Raw genomic sequence first — 18,466 nt, 5'->3', positions numbered from 1 at the left:
ACAAGAGAAAAAGGGTAAGAAAGTTCTCTTCTCATGAGAGAGAAAAAGGAAAATTCAAAATTATTTGATCAACCACCAATGGAGAAAAGGCACAGTATATTAAACATACACTACAGCAAAATGCAGCACTGCCTACCAATAGTGAGTACTTTTGCAGATAGACAAACTGTAGACCATTGTATCTGTGACAGATGGGCAACTTCCTACAATAACCTTGAAAGACCTTACTGTATTAAGTTTATGTATCATTGTGAGCCAGGATTGTAAGTAACCTTTCTAGGTGTGAGATATGACTGATACAAGACCTGGGAGCTCAAAAGACTGTACTGAAAATGTGCCAGAAAATTATGAAGTTTTGAGACAAAAAGTGGTAAGTGGATTTCTTGGGGGATCCCTAGGGAGAAGTTAATGCAAACGCCCCACCTCCGGTTATGCAAAAACCCAGCCTTTTGAAGCTACTCCCTGAGGACAGGGTCTTTGTCTGCAGATTTCTATGTTTCTATGACTACCTGTTACAGAAGGCCAACATCAAAGGCCAAGGCAATATAAAGAAAAGGCTAATCTGCCCCGCCTTCATTCTGGTTTGGGACCTAAGGTGGATGAACTTGTCACCAGGATGAAAACCCAGCTGTGGATGTTGAAGGACTAAAACCTACCAGAGCCCTAGGTTGGAGTTGAGGGTGACCTCCAATAAGCTTTTTAGCATGCATGTATGTTTTTATTGTTTTAAGTTAAAGCATTACAGAGAAAACATATTAAGAATGAATGTGCTTGCTTAGAAGCATCTGCGTGGTAATTATAATCTGGGGCAATACACAGGTCATAACCCTGGGAGAGAAGGCAAAAACAAAAGCACTGGTCTTTTAGGAAGTCTGGCTGGCTGGGAGATCAGTGTAAATCAGGAAGCTGTAGAACCTTAAAAACCCCAGTCAGAAGGGAGTGAGATGCGGGTCTCTGGCCAGGAAAGGTGATATCTGGCAGCCAGAAGCCCAAAGTGGATGCCACTGGTGGACCACGGAAGGGGAATACAGGTGCTGTTGCCCTGAAATTGTGACAGTATCCTAACATGCGTTGAGAACAACACTGATTAACTGCAAATATTTATCAATGGGGAACTCAGATAAAAAGCTGTTTTTATTCCTTTAGCAAGAAATATACAAACACAACAAGTATTAGGTTTGTATGAGTTTCTTTTTAAAAAAAATATATATCCTAACTAGATGCAGCCTTCAAGGTTCCTGGTAAGTTGTTGATGAGGCGCTCTGGGCCACAAGCTTTAAGATCCTTCTGTAGGGGGCTGGGGCATCAGTTCCTAGTTTTCCCTCAGAAAATACTGATGCCAAATAATAGAAAAGGAAAGAATTCTACTAACCTATGTCCTGGTCCTCCTCGATACCTTGCACCAGGTATCAGGACAGGGTCATCATCACTATCATCAGTTTCTTGGAAAGCAGTGCTTCTGGTGGATGATTCTTCATGACTTCCAAGCCCTGAGGAGTCTGGCTGCGGCTGACGTTCATGGTTTGTATTAACTGGGTTGGCAGTGGACTCTGTACTTTGTTGACTTGAACTCTCTTGCTCTTTGCTTTTTTCACCTGAAGGTCCTTCCTCTGGATTCCTACAGATGCTGTCAAGATTGGGATCACTTTCTCCTTCTGTGCTGGTTCCAGGATGCTCAGATATATCCTTATCTGACACAGCTAACAGAAAAAGGCGGTCAAAATTAGCCACTGACAGCACTGATAGTTATAGTCTACTTAGGAAGACGTTGTTATAAATGTTATAAATAAATTTTGTGTTTGGCTTGGCTTTACCCTTTTTCAGCCAGACAATCATATGAAGAAACAGCAGACAAACCTGTTTTTGTTCTCTCTACAGCTTCATCTATAGCTTTCAACTCTTCAGCACTTGTGACTTCCTCATGCAATTCTTTACAGACTCCTGAAATTAAACACCAGATCATATAATCATTTCAGTAACATGAGTATACACCATAAGTCTTGTAGAACATTGGAATTGCTACATTGGGTCAAGCCACTGGTTCATGTAGACTGGTATGCTACGTCCTGTAGGTGCCCGTATCTAATGCTTCAGGGGAAGACAAAAGGACCCCATAAATCCACTTACCAATTGTTCAGTTTGGTATATCAGAGAATAAAAGTGGGGTGGGAAGATTCTTTCTTGGTCCATGCTACAATTCAATACTTGATCATACAAGTATTTTAGAAGCTAATTTACTTTTAATGTTGTGAAACAGAAGATGTGATAACTCATAGTTATGATTACCTAGAGTTACAAAGGTTAATTAACTTATTTAAAGGTAATCTTCATATCTCTAGGCATTTCTTTGGAAATCCTCACTATATACTCACTGATACAGCCATTGCTCCAATTGTCTCCTGTAGCAATGAATCCAGCAGGTTGACTGAATTCAGCACAATACATTTTTCTCCAGATTTACACCTTAACATTGTATGCCCCCTTTATAAGCTGCCAACTTCAACTGTCCATTTACTAAACGGATTAACAAGTGAAAACAGGAGGATTTTTAATGTAAATTTTAATGTTGTTTAAAACTTAACAGCCCTGAAGACCAGAGTCCCCTAATTATCCAGAGTACAGATACAGCATAGACATAGTGGTACAAGCCTCCTCTACCCCACCAAAGTTCTTTAATTCTGGCCTGGAAAAAACTCCTCCTCAAGGTGACAGTAAAAACTATTCACTGTTCTCCCATAATACAAAGAAATAAAGGACAAGAAGTTCAGAATTAAGAAAAACATTAGTTTCTCTTATACATAGCTACATGCCTCTTCAGTTGACAACTGGAATTAGTTTTGTAAAGTAAATAATTTTTTGCCTCCCTGAGCTCTGTTATCCATTTTGCCTTCTTGGAAATAAATGAGAAAAATAATGTTGTATTAAGGTTACATTCTGCCCTCATTTTGGTATGTGAGAGACTCCCACTGAGTTCAGTCGTAGCCATGAGTAGAATTGGGACCTTACCATTACAGGAAAAACTACGTATCTTACTTGTTTCTTCATTTTCTGGTGTTGTCTGTTCTGAGCTGTGTGTTCTTAAAGCTTCTTCCTGGCCTTCAGGTTTGCAGTGACTTCCACTCCCTCTCGAACTCGAAGTTGTGCTGCTCCTAACAACAAAGCACGTGTAAAATGGTTCAGTAATGAGGTAAAGACACAAGAAGATTCCATTTTAAATCAAAGGGACAACCACAAAGCACAACATCCCTACAACTTATTACTATAAGTAATTACAAAACAAATACAGATAAAGTCAGATGTTTGGAGCCAAATTTTCAGAAGTAGCTTCTAAAATGTGGCCCTCATTTTATAAAGGTGGAATCCTCAAGGGCTTGATTAAGCAAAATATATGACTATATCTAATCTTATTTTTTGGTTGTTGTGTCCATTGCCTTGAATTACCTTTTACAAGTCTTTTTAATCACTGGAACATCATGTAATAAATTACAAAGTTATTAAAGTAGTAAAACCCTAAATCTGTACTAAATGAGATTTTGAGAACCAGGGCTAAAAAATTCCATGCAGATGTGTGTCATAACTTCACAAGAATTTATTGGTCTGCAAAACCATGCACCATGGATTTGATGAAGCAAGTATATAGCATATCAAGACAGAAACAGAAGCCTTAACTTGCAGCTGTAGTAAAAAAAGGAAGAGACATGAACTAAGGTGTGTACATGAATAATCTGTTATAACATACTGTCTCTGTTACCTTAAACCACTCTTTTTATGTTGTAATAACCCATACATGTTTTAACCTAGACTGTAAACTTTCCACAGCAAGGACCAGACTTCTGCTATGTTCTGTAAAATGAATAACTAACTTCTGGCCATGCCACAAATAATAAACTATTACAGGGACTAAAGTGGTCACCTTTAAAATATCAGAATTTAACATATGTTACTATTAAGTGGTATTTGAGGTCTGTTTTCCCCCTACGCTTAGAGTAGGTGGGACATCTGTTGGCAAATGTTTTTTCTTTTTAAATGGGGAAAATGGCTCCTTCTCAATTAACATACAGAACTGCCTCCATGTCTTGAAAGACCTTTAGAATAGTTTCATCCTTATGAAACAAAGTTCTTTTCCTCCTGGGGTCTCATGTTTTAACTCACTCTGCTCCTCTTCTTGTTCTCAACTTACAACAACCACAACCATAAAACAATGAAAACCTTTCTGAGCACCATCTCAATGAAAGTGGAGGTGAATATTCAATCTTGCACCTTTTCTTTGTTGCTGGACTGAGAAAACTCACTCTTGTGGACAAGGAAGGAAACGAAGATGGGTAGAATGATCATAAGTGGGGCTTTCAGGTCTATGAAAGGTGAGGTGAGGTAGCTAGTCTCTTACACCATTTGTTGTGCTTTCAACCAGTGCTGGGCACATGCAAATCCTTGCTAGCCCTGAGAACATTCTCCTGGCTTGGGAATTTTGGGGATCAGTTCACATGGCATTAGGAATGAGTCATAGCTACCATGGAGGTGCTTGGATTCTGCTCATCTTATCTGGATGGTAACTGTGGAACTCCTGTTGCTATGTCTATTGACTTAAGATCCTAATATACAACCTCTGGAACATGAATTACTTGTCCCAAGAAAGGACTAGAGATGCAAGCACTTTAACACTTACCATCCTGGACAATTTACACGTGGTTGAGTGAGTTTGAGGTAAAGACTACCTTTAGAGAACACCCTTGAACTACTGCAGCTTTTCTGCTGGTCTCCCATTGAGCTGACCTGAGGTGATGGGGAAATGATGTGGAGTGCCAAATAATCTTGGTTTTCTTGGTGCCTCCATTTTCTGCTCTTTGTTGTCCTCCATAGTAGGTATTAGCAAAGTAAGGCACACTATGCAGTAAATTAGATTGTAGAGAGGCCTTATAAACTGAAAGAAGCGTCTAGCACACAACCACGGCTAAACTAAAGGGCCACTTATATCACCTTGCCCTAGTGGTGGGAACAGCAGCCAGCCAATAAAGGAAACAAGACAGAATAGGCGAATCTCTAAGAAACTGGTCAGAAACATGATAAAGTTCAGGCTCATTGCTGGAAAAGAGTTAAGACAAACAAACAAGAAAAGAGGATAGAAAATAAGGAAAAAAGTTCCATCGGAGACCAGGAGGTTTCTGCTACTTCTTCCAGCAGTCTCTCAGAGACATAAGCTTTCTGACAACCTCTCCCTATTGGCATGTCTTAGACAGACATTCCCTGACTGGCAGCTCTGATTCTGGGTCCACATGTGGTAGGAAAATCCTAGTAAAAGAAAAGGAGGACTTGTGGCACCTTAGAGACTAACAAATTTATTTGAGCATAAGCTGTAGCTCACGAAAGCTTATGCTCAAATAAATTTGTTAGTCTTTAAGGTGCCACAAGTACTCCTTTTCTTTTTGCGGATACAGACTAACACGGCTGCTACTCTGAAACCTAGTAAAAGAGTGGTGAATAGGCTTTTTCCCTGACAAACCAAGAGTTTTACTCCTGTACAACCAAAACAGCTACATGAACACAAGATTGAGTCCACTCTGACTCATCCATCAACAAGTGTCGGCAAAATCAAACCGCTACAGGTGATTATGTAAGAGAAAGAAAGAACATGTGGATTTGCACATGCCAAATGGAGCTTGTGATGCTAACTGCAAGAAAAAAGACTGTAACCTGTAACCTGAGCGCAATTGATATGGAACCACTGAGGAAAAAACAAATACAAATTCCTTTAGTAACTTTCAGAATCACTTTTCTGTCTAATTGAAGTTTGAAGCTGGTTTTTGTGCTTTTGCCAGTTTAAAATCAGACTTTTAATGTTTTTGACCAGTATAGCACACAAAACTATGGTCGCTGAGTACTTTAGTAATGTAATTTTAGCACATTAAATACTACCAGTCGATAAAAGTAACTAAAAAATTTATTAAAAAAACACAACAATAAGGAGTCCGGTGGCACCTTAAAGGCTAACAGATTTATTTGGGCATTAGTCTTTAAGGTGCCACCGGACTCCTCATTTTTTTGTGGATACAGACTAACATGGCTACCCCTCTGATACATAAAAATTTATTAATGTTCTGCACCTCCCACAGAACATGCCTGTCCTAAAACATTCAACAATAACCACTGCAAAAACTATAAGTGTATGGTTAGTTAAAGCCAGCAGAAGACAGTCTTGCAACAATCTGAAGCGTGCCAGATTTGGATTCTGACAGTCTATTTAAGTTCTTCTATCATAGCCATGACAAGAGTGTCTAGCGCCCAGATCTGTGTGGGTAGATTCAGAGAAGTCAATGGGACTCCATGTAGATATAAGGATCAGGGCTTAAGGCCTGGATTTTTAAAGATTTAGGCATTGCTGCACTCAGTACTGTAACACCTAACTAATTTAGCAGCCTAAATCTCATTTTCAAATGGGATTTAAGAACTTAGGAGTCAAAATCCGATTGAAACTGCTTAAGGAAGCAAGTTTCAAACTGTTACAGGGTACAATGTGTTTTATTTTTAGAACTGTAGTGTTTATTAAAAGTTAAAAATATTTTTCTCATTTTAAGTGTATGATAGCAGAGAGCCCTTTTTCTTGGTATTATTACTCTACATATTAAACAATTTTAGAAAATTAAACCTGCCTCTTGGTAGCAGGGACAGAAGAGAATGAGTTATTACTGTTTGTCTCCCGAGAGTAAGAACTTCAGCTACTACAGTGATGGACATCAGTATAAAACAGGGCTGACCCAGGCCACTTAGATTATCCGGTAGGATCAGTTTCTATTTTAAATGAATACACATACAAATTACATTAGTTTTCAAACATTAGCATCTTAACTATTTCAAAAAAAGTGTTAAGAACTAATACACCTAGGACATATAATAAAATAATTGCCTTATACATTTAACCTAAAAATATGAAGGCTTTTTTGAGTTTTAGGAGCGCAGAATCCAGTCATTTAATATTACATATGTTTAGTAGCTTAAAAAAATATAATGGAAAAGAATTTGTCTGCGTCCAGAATTAATGCTGGATTGCAACATGGCCATCTACATAGTAGTGAAATATAGTATTCAGTTTGTGAAACCAACTAAGAAACAGGAGACATACTAGCTGTGGGTTTGTTTGTTTATTCTGGTGGGAAGGGGTGGTTAATGTGGGGTTTTTGGTCTAAGGAAACTTGCATCAAGATGTTGCAAATTTAAAAAAAAAAGGAAGACAAAACAAAAACTATTCCTGCGTTACATACCAGTAACTGGAACTCTCCCATTGTGTAATCTCCTCCACTATTATCCCTGGTATTGTGGTGGCCCCTACCTATGGGCCCCTGTCAGAGACCAGGGCCCTCAGTGGAATTTTAAAGAGCTAAACTCTATGAATTTTCCACAAGAACCACCTTGCTAGACTTCAGCACTATAAGTTTCACTTTGACTTTGAACATGCACCACCAAATTGCCAGTCATCAACTAGCACTGCACCTCACCACATAAGCCCTCTGTCCTTCCTGTACAATGTAATACGTAAGTGGAAGTGAATCCATGGAAAATAGTGATTGAAACTGTGCATTAACCAATCAAGTTTTCTTCAACTTATCACAGTTTCCCACTCTTACCAGACTGACCACGTCTACACTACAAACTTTGGTCAATACAAGTTACATCGGCATAAAGCTGCCACAGTTACTATGTTGCTTGTGTGCATGCATACTTGGCTCCTTGTGTTGGTGCTATACATGCTCACCAGGAGTGCTTGTGTCGATGCACAGTGCAGCGCACCATAGGTAGGTATTCCAGTGCGCTACCTGCCATTGTCCACCACTCTGTTTTTTGAGAAGTTTTCACAATGCGGGGCGGGGGGGGGAATTGCACATGGGTGCCTGGGAACAAGAGGTCAACTTCCCAGCGTGCATCTGCCTTCATCCCATAATGTCACCTATATCACATAATTTTCATGCCTTTTTAAAAATCCCATGAACTTGCATGACCCTCCTCACTGTCCACCATCTCTGACAGAAGCATGGAGCCTGCACAGCTCTGCACCATTGTCATAATCATTGCAGGCACAGGAAGCACTATCCTCTGTTATCTCCAGAGCCATAAGAAAAACTGAACGAGCAGGGAACATGACTATTTCTTGGAGGACAGATTTTGTGGGACGTAGTGGGAACCAATTCCAGGCTGTTGGTGGCATTCATGGTAGTGGAATGCTGCTCCTGGGCCCAAGAAACAAGCACTTACTGGTGGCATAAAGCAGGCTTTGGATGATGAACAGCGGCTGCAGAACTTTCCGATGCACAAATCCTACATTCCTGGATCTGTGCACCAAGTTTGCCCCAGCCCTCCAGCACAGGGACACCAAAATGAGAGCTGCACTCACCGTGGAGAGGCGAGTGGCAATAGCACTGTGGAAACTTGCGGTGCCAAATTGCTACCAGTCAGTGGGAAATAATTTTGGAGTTGGAAAATCCATTCTGAGGGCCACTGTCATGCAAATGTGCAGGGCTATTAATCATCTCCTGCTACACAGTACTATGACTCTCAGCAATGTGCAGGATATAGCGTATGTATTTTCAGCAAAAGGGTGTCCAAACTGCAGTGGAGCAACAGACAGCATACATATTCCTATTTTGGCACTAGACCACCTAGCCACAGAGTACGTCAACAGAAAGGGCTACTTTTCTACAGTGATGCAAGATTGGTGGATCAGCATATACACTTCACGGACATAAATGGTAGCTGGTCAGGGATGGTGTGGGTGCTCACATCTTTAAGAACGCAGGACTGTTCAGAAAGCTACAAGCAGGGACTCTCTTTCCTGACTGATGGATTACTAGTGATGATGTTGAAATGCCAGTAGTGATCCTGGGGGACCCAGCCTACCCCTTGCTCTCTGGCACATGAAGCCATACCCCAGCTGCATCAACAGCACCAAGGAAAGATTCAAATACTGGCTCAGCAGATGCAGAAGACAGTTAAATGAGCTTTTAGTAGGACACTGACATTGTTTATTCACAAGACTGGATCATGGTGAAAAAAGCACCCCAATGATTATATCTGCCTCTTGTGTCCTGCATAGTATCTGCGAAGCAAAGGTGGAAAAGTTGCCTGGCTGGAGAACAGAGGTGAAGAGACTGTCTGCTGAGTTTGAACCACCAGACACAAAAGAGCTTAACGCGTAGCTATACGGCGCAGGGAGGCTTTGAAAGAGCACTTTAACAGTAAGCCCTTGTAATGTCTTGTGCCATACCATACTCTACCTGTCTCTGCTGTATTGGGGCCTGTTAGGAATTGTGTGGTGCTTCATGTATGTCTATGAATATAGCTCTTTCAATGCAACTATTAAATTTTACGGTGCTTACTGCAGATCTATGATTATTACACCGTGTTTGTCACTGATCCTATGAGTTGTGTCACACTGTACAGTAGCAAGCAGGTGGGTGCTTTCAGAACTACTAGGCACTCCAACATATGTTGTGAACTAACGAACAGGAATGATTTTCCAAATACAAATTTATTCAGTACCAAAATCAGTGGCCAAAAAAAAAAAAAAAAAAAAAAAAAAAAGAAGACTCTGCAATTTAAAAGCAAATACATAAAAAACTTAATATATTAATGAAACAGAACTTAACAAGGGGAAAAAACATTCATGTCCATTTTGCCTACACATACAGCAACAGTGGCTTTCATAAGTCAGCATATGTGAAGCTTGCTGTGTCCTTAATGTCATCTAGCATGAAGTGGTAGGGGTAGGAATGCAGGTCCTGACGCAGGGGGTTGGACTAGATGACCTCCTAAGGTCCCTTCCAACCCTGATATTTTATGATTCATGTAGTAGGAGGTGTAAGCAGCTGCTGAAATGGAGTTCTCCATGTACTGCAAAGGGAGGCAAACCCATAGTTGTTGAACGTGCAGGCAGTGGTATTGGGATGATTTTTATAGTGGGGATGCTGAAAGCCATTGAACAAACTCTAAACCCTTTATATGATGGAAACCACTTCAAGCCAGGGGAAGCTACCACATCCTCAGCACCACTAGTTACAGCACCCCTGCCTGCAGCTCCACAAGAGTCTGCAGCATCTGTGTTTGCCAACGGAGAAGCCCCATTATGTCCTGATGCATCTCCCTCTCCTTTTTCCTGCTGGGACTCTCTTCTCTACTCTTCCCTTCTCCACGATGCCTGTTGTATTCACCCTCAGGCCCTCTGCTCACGGTCTGATCAGCACAGGTTACAGGATCTCATTGAACATGTAATTCCAAGTCCTCTTCTTTCACCTTATCTGGCTCAGGCATTCCACGGATCTGCAGAAGGAACCCCTCAATGCCGCAACTGCAGTAGCTGCAGATAAAACACACAGTGGTACCGTTATCAATACGGTCACAAGAGAAAGCAAAAGTTAAGATTCAAAACGCCCTTCCCTTGCTCCTCTAAAGTTTTACACAAGACGTGCTTATTGACACTTCAATAAGGGGTGGTTATTTTATCAGATATCTTATTCCTGAAGGTAACAAAGGCAGAGAAAGCACAGATACTGCTGCGGGCCCATATATTGTTAGCCTATGTACCGCAATGGTTCCTGTCGAAGGTATTGCTGACTGGTGTGGGAAAGCGTCCTACCATCGAAGACGAAATAAGGCAGCCACCCTAGAAACCTTCAGGAGAGGACTGCAGAGTACCCCCATGGAAGTCTCATTGAGATCTCTCAGGATTAAAGGGACGTTCCTGTGTACATAAATAAACAGCTCCGCATGGGCCCCCTTGCCTAACTCTATAGGGGCATTAAAAGCAGATAACAACACTACCTCTCTTCGTAGTACCACTACCTATTCTAGTACTAGTAAATTAATGAAAAGTCGGTAGCTGTGTCCTGTTAAGTTGGGGGCGCCATCAATGTAATGGGAAAAATTTACACACTTACCCAAAGATCCTTCCCCTGCATCAGGCTCTCCCATGCTCGACTGCCAGGACTGACTGGATTGCAGTAGAGTATCAAACAGGTACTGGCTCGCAGCATAGCTAGACCTCCCAGTCACGTGTCCCCCATCCTCCTCCTTCGCACTGTTCACACTAGGGGCCTGTGACTTGGCTCCTCGGAGGTATCCACACTGGTATGCAGGGTGGATAAGGGGGTCTCCGCCAAGTATGACATGCAGCTCTTGTAAAAGCGGCAGGTTTGTGGCTCAGCATCAGATTGACTGTTGGTCTCCCTGGGTTTCTGATATGCCAGTTGAAGTTCCTTTGCTTTCATGCAACACTGCTGTTGATCCCTTTCATTCCCATTCTCCTGAATCCCCCATGCAATATACTCAGATGTCAACATTTCTACAGCTGGTCCATGGCTGTGCTTGCACAGTCTCTTCTCCCCACAGGCCAAGGAGATTCAATATTTCCTGTCTACTCCAGGCAGGAGCACTTCTGGACTGCGTAGCCAGCATGGTCCGTGGCACACAACAACAGAGAGCTGGAAAAGGCATTTCAAAAATATGCAGGGCTTTAAAGGAGCATGGGGCCTTCCAGTCTTCTGTGAGCCCGAGCAGTCGAGTTCACAATTGTGACCAGAGCACTCTGTGTTGGGCATTGTAGGACAGCTACTGGACTGCTGTTAGGGTCGACATAAGTAACTGTCTACACTCGTGCTGCATTGACTTCAGTACATCGAACATGGCTCAACACCACTCAGGGAGGTGGTGTTACTGTGTCGCTGTAATGGGGCACTTACATCAGTGGCAGACAAATTTAAGCGTAGACACATGCACCACTAGGTCAATGCAAGGTGGCTTACATCAACCTAACTTTGTAGTGTAGCCTGGGCCTGAGAAGCAGTGTCCCCTTCAAGGACAGGACATAAGGAATGAATATCTAAAAAGTATCAACATAAAGAAAACATCTGAACAACTATTGCTTGCCCAAACTGCATGTCCAGACAGACATGCACCTTATAGCTGACTGAGAACTCCAATTTGTAGTTAAGATTTCAAGACTCTGTAGCTGTGCAGCATGATATTTAGATTTTAAAAAAAGTAAACAAAAAGTTTGAAAGACTGTTAAAGAGAAGATGAATTTCCTTTTATACCCTTTTATAGACCCATGTGCTATGGAGATGTTTCTTTCTGGGTCTATGGGGCCTAAGAAGTGATCACATGGAGCCTCTCTCTCATGGTTACCCCCATTTCATACTACCCTTCAATTTCCTTCAATTGCCCTTCAATTTAGTTGAGGTTCAGACATTTTCAAGCAATGTTTGGATTTCTCTGTGCCAACAAGGGAACACAGATCCTGGTGCAGTTCTCGCTCCACAAATTTGAAATAGCTCTTTTAAAATCCATGTAGACTCAACAGATGTGTCTTTCAAGAGTATTTTTTTCTGAATTATTTTAAGATTTGGTCAAAATTACTGAAGATGATCTATACAGTGAACTATTACTACTTTTCATTTTTTTTAATTATGAAATTCACAACATATTTCTGTAATTGTGCCTGCTCCAAAACCTTCTTTAGCTAGAAGAATTAAATCCATAGCATTCTAACATAGATGTACTGTTACAAAGTGAAGTTTGCTGAGCTGTGTTTATTAAAAAAAATCTCCACAACTTAAAAAGTTAATGATGAAAGCTACTTTTAACAGCTAACAAAAAAAAAAAAAAAAAACTTACCACTCATCCGTGAAGTCCAATTTTATCGTGCTTGTAGTAGTTCCTTCTGTACTGTAGTGCAAACTTAAAACTGGTTCACCTGTTCCTGCTCGTGGACTCTGCTTTTCACTGTCTGTAAACAAGGGTTGATAATATTTGAATGTGTCTCAGTAATTTATGTAAAACTGTTAAATAATGGAAACACCTTCAGACGTGAATTAAGATAACAAAAAAATTCTCTCCAATACAGTCTGTTTTAAAGCCAGACACAGAACAAACCAAAAGTTAAATGCTTTGGAGTGATCGCACTGAATTTGTACTTTGCAAAGCTTAGGGACTAGCCTAAAGATATAACAATTTGTATTTATAACAATGAAAAGGGCATGGGTGGTCCTTAGATTTGTGCATAAGATTCCTTCTGATTTACATGGGAGTCATACATAGAATCATAGGAATATAGGGCTGGACCCCAAGAAATCATCAAGTCCAGCCTCCTGTGCTGAGACAGGACACCAAGTAAACCTAGACTATCCCTAACAGGTGTTTGTCCAACCTGTTCCTAAAAACTTTCACAACCTCCCCTGGAGGCCTATTTCAAAGTTCAGCTACCCTTAGGGTTAGAAAATTTTCCCTAATATTTAACCTACATCACTCTTGCTCCAAATTAAGCCCATTACTTCTTGTCCTAACCTCAGAGTATATGAAGAACACTTGATCGGCATCTTCATTATAAAAGCCCTTAACATATTTAAAGACTTATCAGGTCCCCCCTCACTTTTCTTTTCTCAAGACTAAACATGCCCAGTTTTTTTCCCTCCACAAACCTAGGTCAGGTTTTCTAAAGCTTTTATAATTTTTGTTGCTCTCTTCTGCTCTCTCAGTTTGTCCACATCTTTCCTAAAGTGTGATCCTCAGAACTGGACACAGTACTTCAGCTGAGGCATCACCAATACCGAGTAGAGTGGTATAATTAGCACCCATGTCTTACAAATGACACTCCTGTTAATACACCCAGAATGATATCAGCCTTTTTGGCAACTGCATCACATTATTGACTCATTCAATCTGGGATCCATTATAACCACCCAGATCCTTTTCAGCAGTCCTACCACCTACCCAGTTATTCCCCATTTTGTAGCTGTGCATTTGATTTTTCCTTCCTAATTGATGTACTTTGCACTTGATTTCAGACCAATTCTTCAATTTGTCAAGGTCATTTTGAATTCTAATCCTGTTCTCCAAACTACTTGCAAGTGGCTCCATTATCCAAATGGTTAATGAAAGTATCGAATAGTACGGGACCCAGGATTGAACCTATGGCTCCCAACTAGAAATGTCCTCCCAGTTTGAAGGTGAAACACTGATAACTCTGAGTACCATCTTTCAACCAACTGTGCACCCACTGCATAGTAATTCCATCTAGATCACATTTCTCTGGTTTGCTTATGAGAATGTCATGTGGGATTGCGTCAAAAGCCTTATTAAAATAAAAACATATTACATTTACTGCTTCCCCCCATTCACTAGATCAGTAACTCTGTTGAAGGAAATTAGCTTGGTTTGGCATGGTTTGTTTTTGACAAATGCATGCTCGCTATTCCTTATAACCCTATCATCCTCTAAGCATTTACAAAACAATTTTTTAATCAATCAATTTGTTCCAGTATCTTTCCAGGTATTAAAATTAGGCTGACTGATCAATAGTTCCCCAGGTCTTCTTTGTTCCCCTTTTTAAAGATAACTACACATTTTTGCCCTCTCTAGTTCCATGAGTTCCCAAAGATAACCGCTAACAGTTCCAAAATTGCTTCAGCTAATTCCTTAAACAACCTAGGATGAATTCCATGAAGCTCCGCCGACTTGAACACATCTAACTTATCTAAATATTCTTAAACCTCTTTTGTCCCCATTTTGGCTTGCGTTCCTTCCTCTGTGATTTGGTCCTTTGTGAGCAGGAGGTTTGGAGTTTGTTGTATGGGAACGTGGACTATTATTTCATCCAGTGCTACATTTTGAAAGTGCTCCTTTCCCCCACCCCTCCTCATCGCCTAAAAGTTATCCTAGTGTAAATGTTCTTTATGCTGAAACTCTGAGAACGTGAACTGACAATAACATTTACGTCAGCAGTACCACTGAATACGTGGTATACAGAGTTAAGAGATCACGGAGAGTCTGTGCAATGGGCTCTATGGTAACAGCACTGCTCCATGGCATCCTTCCCTGAAGGAAGGTTCATAGCCAATAGGCTCATCTACATCACGAACCTCCTGTCTATAAACACCACTTAAGAGGTGTGCAGTAGCCAATTCCTGCTAATAAAGGTTATGGGCAGTAACATCAAATACAAACTTACTACACAAATGCTCCTTCTTCTGAACCCAGATTAGTGGGAGAATTCTTGACTTCCATGCCCCACATATGCCACTTATGTGAAGCCCACTTACTCCAGCCTCATATGAATTATGAGACTATCAGTAACCCATTGCTATTAATGTATTATTAATTTATTAGTTGTTAAACATCAATGCACAGTCTTCCCCTAGCTGTCATTTGAGTTTCCAAAAAAACCAGACAAAAAAACAAATTCCTCACAAACCAGCTTCTTATACTTGATCCTGCTCTGAAGCCATCACCCTACATCTGTAACACTGAGTTTTTTCCCACAATGTCAAATAACCATCAAGTTCTGCCCACTGAAGTCATTGACTTTTCTCTACATAACAACAGGGTCAAATTTTACTCATGCATTGTCTCTGCAGGATCAAACAGAACGAAAGTGAGGTTGCTCACCATGTGCAGTAAGTGTAGTTCTTTGAGCTGTATGTCCCTCTGGGTGCTCCACTTCAGGTGCACGTGTTCCCCACGCACCTTTGATTGGAGATTTTCATTAGCAGTGTCAGTTCAGCCCATGCATACTGTTTGCTCACTCTGACCGTCTCTGCTAGACAGTACTGGAACCTTCCCAGAACCATGTTTACTTTGAGAACTGTGGGATTTTCCTGCCTCACCGGTACCAGAGGAGCCCTTTGCCTCTATTGTACCAAGCCTCAAGGCTGCTGACCTGGTCGGAGAGCGAGATCTTTTTGAGGAAGGTACCTTAAAAAGGGTATTAGAGCTCCTCCTCTTAGAATCTTTAGAGGAGGTCTCTGAAGCCTTCCCCTATCTAGAAGGGTGTTGTGCTGAGGTCAATGGGCCACTAGAGACTGTGGTGACTGATGTATAGCAGTATGTATGTAGTTCTCCTGACCTGGCTGTGAAGTGGGGGGAAGGGAGCACTCCAACATTAACAGTCGCAGCTTGATTTTGCAGTTCTTCTGTGCCCTGGATTTGAGGGCTCAACAGAAATTACACTTCTGTGAGACATGCAATTCACCCAGGCAGTGAACACACTTACAGTGTCTGTCACTGACCGAGATAGCCTCTCCCCATATGAGCCAATACTTAAATCCTAGTGAACCAGACATGCCCCTCACAGGGAGGATTTCCCAGGAAGAAATTAAACAATCTTTCAATAACCAGTAATTAACTGCTAATGTTGGTAGTCCATCGCGAACTATGACGATATTGTCACATTTTTCATCTATGGCTATGCATTTCACTCTGAAGTTCAAACTCTGATGCACAGTCAGCCAAAATGAGGGCATGGGAAGTCCATATCTATGATGTTTGATGATGCAGCTCTGTGACACATTTCACATGCAGCCTGAAGACTATTTTGTCTATCCTGCTCAAACCTGTTACATGCTGATCTTGTCAGAGACCCCCAGTGAGTCCAGTTCTGAGCCATTTGCTTGAGTTCTTTGAGATGGATGCCAGCCTACTGGAGACTGCTCATCAGGTTATCTTTGAAGCCCTTATGTGGACAACCCTTCTTTCTCTTGCCCTGCCTCAGCTCCCCATACAAGATCTGTTTTGGGAGACTGTGGTCTTCCAGTCTGATGACATGTCCGGTCCACCTAAGTTGTGCTCTCAGTAGCATTTCCTCAATGCTGGTTTGTTTGCTCTCTCAAGGACCTTAATATTGGTCACTCTGATCTGCCAGCAAATGCTCATTATTGAGCAGAGGGAGTGCATGTGAAATTGCTCAAGCTGTTTAATGTGCCATCTATAGAGAGGGCATGTCTCACATCCATACAGGAGAGATGTTAGGACCACTGCACTGTAGATCTTCAATTTGGTGGAGACACAAAATTTGTGTTGGTTAAGGATTTTTGTTCAGAGTTGGCCAAGGGCCTGGCAGGCTTTACTAATTCTGTAGGCAATTTCCTGATCAAGGGAACAGTCACTCGTGATGGCGCTACCCAAATACTTGAACTGATCTACATTTTTCAGCTGTGCGCCTTGTATGAAGATGGCTGGTGCGAGGGCACTAGAATGAGGTGCTGGTTGAAACAAAACCGCTGAGACTGATGGTGAGGCCAAAGAGCTGGGATGCTTCAGGGAATCTATCAACAATGACCTGAAGGTCACTATGTCTATGGTCCATCAAGATGCAGCATCTGCAAAAAGTGCCTTGATGAGAAGTCTCTCCAGAGTCTTGGTCTTAGCATCGAGTCTTCGACGATCAAAGAGGGAGCCATCCAGTCAGTAGCAGATATAAATTCCCTGATCCAAGTCACTCATGGCATGGCTGAGGACACAGGCAAAGAACCAGTTGAACAGCACTGGAGCAGGTATGCAGCCTTGCTTCACTCCCTTTGAGATTTCATATAAGTCAGAAAAGTTACCATTGGAGAGCACTTGTACTGTCATGTGGTGATGGAACAGCCAGATGATTTGTATGAATCTTCTTGGGCAGCCCAGTTTATGTAGAATAGCACACAGACCCTCTCTGTTGACCATATCAAAGGCTTTGGTCAAGTCAATGAATACTGCATACTGGTCCATGTTCTGCTCTAAACATTTTTCCTGGACCCGCCTTATGACAAAAATCATAGTACTATGAGCTGGTCTGAAATCACACTGTGCTTCTGGCAGATTCTCCTCAGACATGTTTGGAATGAGTCTGTTCAGTAAAATACGAGCTAGTATTTTCCCTGCTATACAGAGTAGGGAAATGCCTCTGTACTTTCTGCAGTCAGCTTTGCTGCCTTTGTTTTTGAACAGTGATGCAATAATAGCATCTTTGAAGTCTTGTGGCATTTCTTCTTCCTCCCAAATGCTACTCAAGAAGCCATGAAAACACCCCAATAGCCTTTGGGCCTGCTGCTTTGTACAGTTCTGATGCAATACCATCCTTTCCAGATGCCTTTCCAGACCTGAGTTCCATTGTTTGATGGCTTTCAAGACTTCTTCAACTGATGGTGGGAGGTTGAGATCCTCTTTGATGGGTTTCTCAGTAATTGATCAAAGACACACCAATTGACTGTGGATGCTCTATTGAGTAGACTATTGAAGTGTTCAACCCATCTCTGCATGATACTAACAAACTAAATAAACTAAGCAGAATGAGCTCAGCAAGCAGCCGAGGCATGCACAATGCTGACATGCTAAACTCTGTTTTGGGCCGAGGCGGTTGAGAAAGAACTGAGGGCAGTTTGCTTGTACAGCTCGATACAGCCTCAGTGTGGGGCACAAGGATATTAGCAGCACATTCAGAGGTCAAATGAACACTGCTGATTAAAGTCTCCAATCAAAGGTACATGGGGCACATGAGCACCTGAAGAGGAGCACCCATAGGGACAGTACTCAAAAAACAGACAAGTCTGTGTGGGAGAAAAATATTAGTTTTAAACACAAATATCTTTCCTAATAAAAACAGCAAGAACAATGAAAAACAAATAGAAGGAAAATTGATTGACATGATTAAATATGATATTTTAAAAGCATC

The 18,466-nt window shown here is 41.4% G+C and overlaps 1 protein-coding gene across 6 annotated transcripts in view; it reads right to left on the bottom strand.

The window, feature by feature from the left end:
- DCAF6 (DDB1 and CUL4 associated factor 6) overlaps window positions 1-18,466 on the bottom strand; it is a 159,469-nt gene that overhangs the window by 34,234 nt on the left and 106,769 nt on the right. For all 6 annotated transcript variants that reach the window (XM_074972256.1, XM_074972268.1, XM_074972278.1 and 3 more), the window contains 4 exons: window positions 12,658-12,769; window positions 3,034-3,149; window positions 1,858-1,941; window positions 1,373-1,700 (listed from right to left, as the gene is read on the bottom strand). In XM_074972256.1, the coding sequence (XP_074828357.1) occupies window positions 1,373-1,700; window positions 1,858-1,941; window positions 3,034-3,149; window positions 12,658-12,769 (640 nt within the window). The remainder of the gene's footprint in view (window positions 1-1,372; window positions 1,701-1,857; window positions 1,942-3,033; window positions 3,150-12,657; window positions 12,770-18,466) is intronic.

This window comes from Natator depressus, chromosome 1, assembly GCF_965152275.1.
Source record: "Natator depressus isolate rNatDep1 chromosome 1, rNatDep2.hap1, whole genome shotgun sequence".
In the NCBI taxonomy this organism is placed as follows: domain Eukaryota; kingdom Metazoa; phylum Chordata; order Testudines; family Cheloniidae; genus Natator; species Natator depressus.
This window is presented reverse-complemented; position numbering and strand designations above follow the sequence as displayed.